General features: G+C 38.4%; 1 protein-coding gene across 1 annotated transcript; it reads right to left on the bottom strand.

The window, feature by feature from the left end:
• Positions 1 to 1740: 1740 nt before the first annotated feature.
• On the bottom strand, positions 1741 to 3624 carry LOC140243577 (uncharacterized). The gene is made up of 2 exons (XM_072323244.1): positions 3570 to 3624; positions 1741 to 2720 (listed from the first exon to the last, which is right to left on the bottom strand). The coding sequence occupies exons 1-2, from the start codon at positions 3622 to 3624 to the stop codon at positions 1741 to 1743; spliced, it is 1035 nt and encodes a 344-aa protein (XP_072179345.1).
• Between the last annotated feature and the right edge of the window lie 6359 nt (positions 3625 to 9983).

Genomic DNA, 9983 nt, shown 5'->3' on the forward strand with positions numbered 1-9983 from the left:
TGTGAATGGGATGCTCAAACACTGTGAATGGGATGCTCAAACACAGGAGTGTCATCCACACTGTCCACCATGCTTTTACACACTTGGGACATATTGGAGGTGCAAATTTAAACCGTGGTTTAACTTCTTCGGCATAAATACAATTGACAGTTGCGTACGCCAACAGACGTCCTGTATAACAAACGTTCATCGATACGCCCATGTCAAAGGTACGCCTATTTCAAGCTTATTTTAGACAATGGTCTAAATTTGTATCATGGTCTAGGTTTACACCAGGTTGAACTACCTTCGTGAATTTGGGCCAAAGTCTCTCAAAACATATTTGTATATGTATTACATTGTGTGGTATGAATGCATCACAAGATGTCAATGAATGAAGAATTGGAAAGGAAAAAAATAATCAGCTTGAAATGAAATATATGTTTCAATGCTTACTGTACACGGTTGTGCTTGTATGTGACCATGATATGCCAGTAAGATATAAACACAGATGTATGTCGGTATAAAGGTGTAGCACACATAATACAGAACACATCAAATGCATCATATTTGGCTTACACTTCAACAGAACTGAGTATTTCGGTGGTAACAGCATTGCAGCTGCATGTACATGTACAATGTGTATTACGTAATTTGCGACACACATTGCATACCGAGTACAAATTGTACTCGAGAAAAATAGCAGGGAACATTATTAATGGATATTAGGTTTGCGGTTCACCATGTGGTAGTCCTGAAAAGAACTTTTGGAAGAGGAGATACAATGTAGTAGCTTCTCCCTCATCGATTATCTCCTATCTCCTCTTCCAACAGTCCTTTTCAGGACTACCACATGGTGAACCGCAAACCCAATGTATCCGTTATGGACACCATTTATGCAAACCTCCACTTTCAGGGAACATTATTATTGATAAACAAAGGGTTAGGAAGGAGATGTGTTGCATCAGACGTTCACTGTTGGCCCAACGTCGTAAAATGTGAAATATCCCCCAGTATACTCTGTGTGTGTGTGTGTCTGTGTGTGTGTGTGTGTGTGTGTGTGTGTGTGCGTGTGTGTATGCGTGTGTATTTCAAACTATTTTGTGTTTTCTTTTCTTACTCTAAACATGTACACATGTTTCAACCACTTCGCAATTCCTCACTACGAACATAATACACATGTACACACAGACACACATAACACTTGTCAACAAAATGTAAAATTTTCTTTTTGTCTCCTCCTCTATCAAGGGCACATAAAAACAAACAAACAACGCGGCATTACGGTTGAAAGTATGGCAATATATAATGCATTATAGATTATGCATTTTATTATTATTATTTTTTTTTACATGCATATTCTTTCCTTACTTGTCAAAAGTGGCAGTTATTCAGAGAAAGCATGATCATTCGAAATTGTACAAGTGTATTTTCAAAATAATGTGGCGACTTATCATATGAACAAAATTATATCAAATAGGTTTTATCATTTTCTAGAAATTGGGTAATAACGCTCAACGGGAGATTATTTAAAGTCCTGAGTGCAATCTAAAGATATGAAAACTTGACTGCAGAAGTCTGTAGCAGTTTGGGGATAAATTTTGAAAGGGATTGCAGCTCCAGATCTATGACACACAACTTGGAGCGATCGAGTCAATGTCATTCCACAAGGTGTTCCATGTAGAACGAGCACAGCAGGGTCGATAACAAAATTCTTATGTTCACCAAGTCCTAGGGCATGAAAACACGAAGGAAGTCTGCTCATGCCAAGAAGCCGTCATTCATTTCGGGGAAGTCGGTAACAACTGCTTCTATCTCAACTTCTTCAGTCCTTGTTGGGATAGTGGTCGACATGTCCTCGTCATCGCTGTCGGGTTTTCTGTCACCTCGACGGCCAAATGGACGACCACCGCGGTTGCCGTGACGACCACCCCTGCCCGGACCTTGGAAGGGATGACCATTTCCATCTTCGCCGCGTCGCCCGCCATCCCGTCCAGATTGATCACGACGATCCCCTCGACCTGAGAACGCGTTTTCCTCCTCGGTGCGATTACGTTTGCAGGGATGGTGACGACGACGAGATGGTCTACCAAATGGTGCGTTCTCGAAGACGGAGATGCGAGTGCCATTGTTGTCTTCTTCGCCATCATACTCCTCACTCTCATTGCACTTTACATGGTGATGTCGGCGGTTTCCATGGCGACCGAACCTGAAAGGGAAGATACTGGTACCGTTGTTATCTCCTTCTTCAGATTCCTCACTCTCATTACGCCTTCCATGGTGATGTTGATGATGGTGATGGTGGCGTGAGTGATGCCTTCCGTGATGACGACCAGGGAAGCTTTCGTCACCATCGGTTTCATTTGCTCTATCAGATCTCCTACCACCACCAAAAGGCATTGGTGACATATCCCCATCCGGTCCTCCTTGTTGACCTCCCTCTCGTCTTCCTTCCTGTCCAAAGTACGGTTTACCGCCTTTCCGTCTGAAGCCCCCTGGTCCTCCGAAGTCAGCTCCTTCACCTCCCTCTACGCCTTGTCTTTCTTGGCCGTCTGAAAATTGTTCCCCTGGTCGAGAACGTCCCTCATTCCTACGACCACCATCTCGTCGTCCGCCTCCGCGTTGCTCTAGATTCGCCTCAGTCTGGCGGCCACCTGGTCCTCCCCAACTACCAGGACGATCAGAGGGTCGACCCCGCCCTCGTCTATCGTCTGGACCCCGACGACCGTTCTGTGCGCATACTGTAAAAGAAGCACCACAGACAGACGTATAAAGTCCCGTGTTTCCAATCTTCGTGGTATCATTGTAAATGTACGTGTACATGTATTATGAAGGGTATTAGGTCAGATATTGAAACAAAAAAGTGGACAAAATGTTACAATATTAAACGAATAGAAACAATTAGACCTACTGATGTTTGCAAATCAAGACACACTTTAGGGGTTTGGCCTCATGTCAGCCCTTTGTGTGCCTTGAGTGCGAATTGGAGCCCAAAACCCCATAGCATTTAAACACTATCCAAAGTGCCTTGTACCGAAAGGGTTAATCAAACTAGAAGTTGAGATAATAATGTAACCTTAAAGCAACAAATGATGTAAGACTGAAAACCAACTGCAGCCGTTTTTTCAGTGATTATACGGTGTACTTAGTATCGTTTTCGTTCAGAAAGTAATAATAATAACTTCAATAACCAGCCTGAGAAAGAATAATAATCGTAAACTCAGTTGTTGTACGAACTTATACTTAACACAGAAATAATTAAGTATATATCCATATATAATGTGTATTGTAATATATATATATATATATATTACTAGACATATTACTAGACATATATATATATATATATATATATATATATATATATATATATATATTACTAGACAGCGCTGATGTGGTTTATCGAGCAGAAAATCAAACATACACCATCTCTGATTATGAATTTCAGTGTCGCGTAATCTTATTCTTCTGTCATTCTCTTTGCATCATGAAATATTTATCTAACCTCTTGATTATAATCTTAAAATAGGTAAAAGAGTACACATATGAAAAAATAGGATTCGATGTGACAGAAAGATAATCATTCTTACCTGCGACAGTAAGTGCAGCGAGAAAAAGGATGAGCAAAGTTGATTTCCAGGCCATGGTGATGAAATCCGTCTCTTGACAAGTTTTCTGGTCGTTACTTTGGAGTTCTTCTCTCGTGGAACACCCGAGAAATCTGAGGAGTACAGACAATGTGGTCGACTTTTATACATTTTGAGCTGAAAAGCGTCCCAATCGGTGCCTGACAGTGCCAAATCACCCGGTGTTACACCTGATGAGTTGTCTTTCCGGTTTTATTCCATAGCCTTTCCGGCCGTGTGAGGCAGCGACTGACACATTGTTCAGGGAATCGGGGTGAAGAACAGGACGTAACGAAAGTGAAGCAACACAAAAAGCGGAAACGAGCATCCATAGGTGAATGTCCAACGGATTGAAAGGGGGCAATTAAAGCCTAAAGTATGGAATGTATTCAACTTCATGACTTTATCAAAATAAGTTAGGTCGAGCACACAAAGGGAGAACGTTAGAATTATTGAAATCAAGAAGAAAAAAGAAAAAGAAAGTTGCCAAATTTCAATTTTACACTTGTTATATAATGAACTAATGAGAATGACGAAATGCTCTCTTATTGTTACAACTTGTTTACGAATGTTTCATTTCGATTTCTCAGATCTTTGTTGTGTCTGCTCTTTTTTTTTCTTTTTTAGTACCAGTCATGTTTTGAATTTGTTTTGGATGTTTGTTTTTGCCACTTCCTTTGCTTTCAACCGTGTCATTATTTTTTTTTTAATATATATATATATCACACGTGAAGAAGGATCGAATATACAATTTTACCTTCATCTTTGAGTGTAGTTGTGTGTGTGTGTGTGTGTGTGTGTGTGTGTGTGTGTTGGGGGGGGGGGTACCTGTGGAAGAAGATCATATCAATAAACGATTGATGGATCTCTATATTTTGTTTGTTTGTTAGATTGTTTTAAGAGAGGGCTGACTGATTTTTGATAGGTATTCACTTCATCTGCAATGAATTTGAACAGGGAATAAAAGGACTACAATAGGGAAAGCAAAAGCTCCGATTCATTTCATTTCATTTTATTTCATTTCCGACAAAAGTATACAATACAATATGACATTTGACATAATAATACAAACAAAAAATGAGTACAATGTGACTTTTGCATGTTGCAGCGAAATTGATGCAGACCATTTTCTTTTACAATAAAACAAAACATACGTGTAGTTTAAGGAAATGCATGGGCAAACTGTAATCAAGGAAAACATGTCGGAAATGGAGGGAACTGCTAAAAAGCATAGCTTGTAGAATGCACTCCCCTCATGAGTAGTAAGTAGTAGTTATAGTCAAACAAAACGATAAGTTATATTGTATATGGTCAAAACGGTCTATGTTAATAGACTAAACACGCCAAACCATAGTAACTAGCGAAAGTTTCAGAGTGCTATACAATGATATTATTATGTTAATATGTTATATTACCTGTTTTATTTTCCTGTCTGTCTGATTGCCTATATCATATGCCTCTCTCTCTCTCTCTTCTCTCTGATAATATATATATATATATATATATATATATATATATATATATATATATATATATATCTTTCTCTCTTCCTTTCCTTTGTAGGATCCAACTCTTCAACTCTATTAATCACCGTGTATCGCTAAATAAAGCAAAAACAATATCTGGTACCTGGTACCAGTTAGTAGATGGTCTACCCGAGTGTTGACTGATCGTAAAACAAACACTTTGGACCGTTAATTGTATTTCCTTGCTACCGGTGACATCACATCCGCAAGAGGCAGGAGGTGCAAGGTGTAAAAAAACCACGAAAGTCAATGACTTCATTCCAATAATTCTCGTGTATTCGTACGGAATACATCCACACAGATTTGATAATCATTCGAATCACCTTTTTGACCTTTGCATTGTTGCTTTTTTTTTTGTTTGCTGTTGTTGTCGTTGTGTTTAAGCTGTGAAATGGACGTGCCACTTCAAAATTGAAAGATTGCCCAGCTACGAGTGTTTTTTTGAAATTTTTCCCCGCTTGCAAAATGGAGTCTGTGAAAAGATGACGGTGCGCGCGATACTTGCACTAATATTGCTACTACTACTACTACTACTACTACTACTACTACTACTACTACTACTACTACTACTACTACTACTATACTACTACTAGTACTGCTATACTACTACTACTACTACTACTACTACTACTATTACTACTACTACTACTACTACTACTACTACTACTACTACTACTACTACTACTACTACTATAACTACTACTACTACTACTACCACTATTACTACTACTACTAGTAGCAGGGCTGCCAACATTTGAAACTAGTTGAGAGTGAGACTCCCATAGGCCAATGCTATGATTTAGGAGGCAAAATGAGTGAGATCAATAGAAGTGCATGCAAATGAAATAAAGTTTTAGAGTGAGAAAGGACCAAAATGCGTGAGTCTCACTCTCAATGAGTGAGAGTTGGCAGCCCTGCTAGTAGTAGTAGTAGTAGTAGTAGTAGTAGTAGTAGTAGTAGTAGTAGTAGTAGTAGCAATAGTATGAGTAGTCATGACAACAGTAATGGTAATGGTAATAATACCAACTAGTGATGATAAAATATCAATATCAATAATTAATAATGATAACAAAATAATAATTGGTTTGTCTTCAAGAAAATTACGTAAACTAAGTTCTAAGCTTATTTCTAATTATGTTCGATAAAAAGCCTGTTGCAATATCCTTCGTTTTCAGTTCTAAGTGTTTTCTTCAACGGTTTCTATTTTACTGTCACTGTTTTCAATTCCTATAAACGAGTGAACCGAGTTTGTTTTTTGTACTGATATTTTAAGATTATTTCACTTGCATGCTTACTCCTTGAAAAAAAAAACAGTTCATAATGTATTTTCACTAAATAGCATGATGTCATATTATACCAACAGAAAGTTATGGGGAAAATATGGGAATGTTATTAAAACAAGCATTTCTATACTATTGTGTTTTTTTTAATTATCCTATTGCTTCCTAGCAGTGAGGAAAGACCATTAGATATAGAATTGATCGAGGTGTGCACACCACAAGCTCATGACAGAAATGTTGGTATTGTTGCTATTAAACCAAAATGCTACAGTGTGTAGTTCTCTTTTTTTTCTCTCTAAAATAACTCAAATATACTGCCCTGAAAGGTGTTTTCAACTTCTTGATATAACGCACTCTTTGAACTGTGAGCCAAAGCTCAGTCACGTCAGTGGCCATGCAGTGCAAGGTAGGCTACCGGTCGCAAATGTATACAGCAACGCCAAAATCTGTCACCAGACTCTAATTTACATGGTCTCATTCAATAATTAAAGATTTTGCCATTATTAAATGTGTGTGTGTGTGTGTGTGTGTGTGTGTGTGTGTGTGTGTGTGTGTAAGTGTTTGTTTGTGATGTATGGTGCTTGCACTGATGATAATGGACGTTGAGTGATTGCCTTGGTGACAACAGTTGTGTCTCTTGTTGTTTGCAAACGTGCGTGATCTTTTATTCTAGAGGCAGACATAGATAATGCATTTTTAGCCCCAGGTTAAGGGTGGGATTTCACGGAGCACGCGAACGATTTGCGAAGGACGCGAATGACAAAATCCAACATTCGGAAAAGTTTTTCTCCGAATGTGTTCCGACAATGAAGCCGAAAACTATTCTTGCGCAATTTGTGCGAAGTTTCCACGATGTGCGAATGTCGTGTGTATCATTGCTAAAGTACAGCATGTTACGTACACGAAGAACACGCGACGGAAATGCGAACAACGAAACTTTGGCAATAATCATGGGAGAAAATGTACCCAAGGAGAGGTGGAAGCTGTCTTGAGTTGATTTTTTTTTTATTTCCTCTATTTCTCCTTTCTTTTTCTCTCATTTCTCTATCGTGTGCTTGCCTATACATTTTTTTTCCCTAGAACCTATCTCCACTAGTAAAGCATTTGATTTTTTTTTGCAGTTCCTCCAACACATAATCTCTACAGTTCAAATGAAATTTTACACACTTTAGATTAATTTTAAGTGTATTCTGCGATTTTTTTTTGTATATCAAACATTTCTTTCTCTTTGCTAATCTTTAATTTCTTTTGTTACTATAGTTGTTGATAATTGTTTGATGTTTAGATGCATGCTACGATTTTCATTTGTAGAAAACGTATAGGTTATACATCCCCCAAACGTGCGCTAAACGTTCGCGAGAATGTCTCGAAAGGTACGCGAACAGTTTGCGATTACGTCGTAAAATGATCGGAAAAACTTCGCAGATTTCGAGTAACATTTCGGAGTCTGTTTGGGGTTTCACGAACATTTTGCGAACATCGCGCGTGTCTTGCGAAGGTCTTGCGCATATCACGAGGCTTTTAAGACACTTTCGAGAACAATTCACGAGCAAATTACGACCAAGTGTGCGGAAAAGGTTCGCTGAAAATTTCAAACTTTTTTGAAATTCTAGCCGAAGTAAAAACGACATTCGCGAACAATTGACGACGCTTCCGAACCCTCACATTCGTTTGGCGATATTTTGCAAACTAAAAATACGAATGCTGGATTTTGCCATTCGGAGGATCGCGTCCTTCGAAATCGTTCGCGTGCTCCGTGAAATCCCACCCTAACAGGAGAAGTTATCCATTTACGCAGGAGTTAATGTAGGTCTACAACCCTAAAATGTGCATAATCGCAGACATACACAAATGTTGTAAACAACACATTATTTGAGCAACTTTTTACACAAACATACAAAAATCACAATGAGTGAAGTTGGATAAATATAACTTTAACCAAGATGCATCGTACGTACGTGATTCCTTTATGCTTGCTTTATTATCTATTTGTTTATTCTTTTATTTATTATTTATCTATTCATTTATTTACTTGTATCAAATAAATATCATGATGCTATTGGATGTCACTATAATTTCATCTACAATAATACATTCCCAGTAAATAGATAACGTTTTCAGAACGTTTCCTCAACTTTTTTTTTTTTTTTTTTTTTTTTTTAGGTTCCATCCGTCGTTGTTTAAAATGGACATAATATAACGTCAAAGTTTGGACTTAGCATTTAAGGCAAAGCACAGATTTTTTGAGAACGTTTTAAAAACGTCGATGGACGTATTTACAAAACGCCTGTCTGCCATGTCTTCGTCATTTATAAACGTCCACCAGTGGCGTATCTAGGGGGGGGGGGGCAAGGGGGGCACGTGCCCCGGGCGCCACTCCTTGGGGGCGCAAAAAAAAAAAAAAAAGAAGAAGGAAAGAAAAGAAAAAAAAAACGAAGAAGAAGAAAAAAAAAAGGAAAGAAGAAGAAGACTGAAAAGAAGAAGAAGAAGAAGAAGAAGAAAAAAAAACCTCGCCCGGAAGGGGGAGGGAGAATGGTTGGGGGGGGGGGGCAGAAAACCAAATCAAACAAGATAAAAACAAAATATGATGGTGACGCGGACAAAATGACAATGTTTATTGTGTTCACACAAAAATTCCATGTTCTGTGCGCTTAAATACAAAAATTTTCGACTCGCTCGCTGCGCTCGCTCGCCAAAATTTGTATAAAAAAGAAGGTAAGAACAAAACGTGATGATGACAGAATGACAGTGTCTATTGAGTTCACACAATCATGTCATTTTATAGCAGGCAAAATGTTTCACGGAGCAGCGGCTGCAATTTCTTTTGTTCTGAAGCGATCGCCAATTGGATCAAAAGAAGGCGCCAACGGTTTCGAACATAGGGGGGGGGGGGGGCGCAAAAAACCCCCGAATCAAACAATTGAAGATAATAACAAGACGTAATGATGACGCGGAAATATACAAATTTTGGCTCACTCGCTCGTACTAATTTAAGAGTATTTTTTCAAGTCCTCAGTTTGTTGGTATAAATCGTTATCTATAAGGCCGTCACTATATCTTGATTAGAATTGTAAGATTTAATAAGCAAAAAATGACAAGAGTTTCATGATTTGTAAGCTGAAATACAAAAATTTTCGGCTCGCTCGCTGCGCTCGCTCGCCAAAATTTGTATAAAAAAAAGAGAAGAAGATAAGAGCAAAACGTGACGATGACGCGGACAAAATGATAATGTCTATTGTGTTCACTCATGTCATTTTATATTTAGCAGGCAAAATGTAACACGGAGCAGCGACTGCAGTTTCATTCGTTCTGAAGCGATCGCCGATTGGATCAAAAGAGGACGCCAACGGTGTCGAACATATGGGGGAGGGAGGCGCAAAAAAAAAATCAAAAAAGATAAGAAAAAAAAAACGTAGTGATGACGCAGAAATATACAAATTTCGGCTCATTCGCTCGTACTAATTAAAAAATGACAAGAATTCCATGTTTTGTAAGCTGAAATACAAAAATTTTCGGCTCGCTCGCTGCGCTCGCTCGCCAAAATTTATATAAAAAAGATAAGAATAATACGT

This window comes from Diadema setosum, chromosome 20, assembly GCF_964275005.1.
Source record: "Diadema setosum chromosome 20, eeDiaSeto1, whole genome shotgun sequence".
NCBI lineage: Eukaryota > Metazoa > Echinodermata > Echinoidea > Diadematoida > Diadematidae > Diadema > Diadema setosum.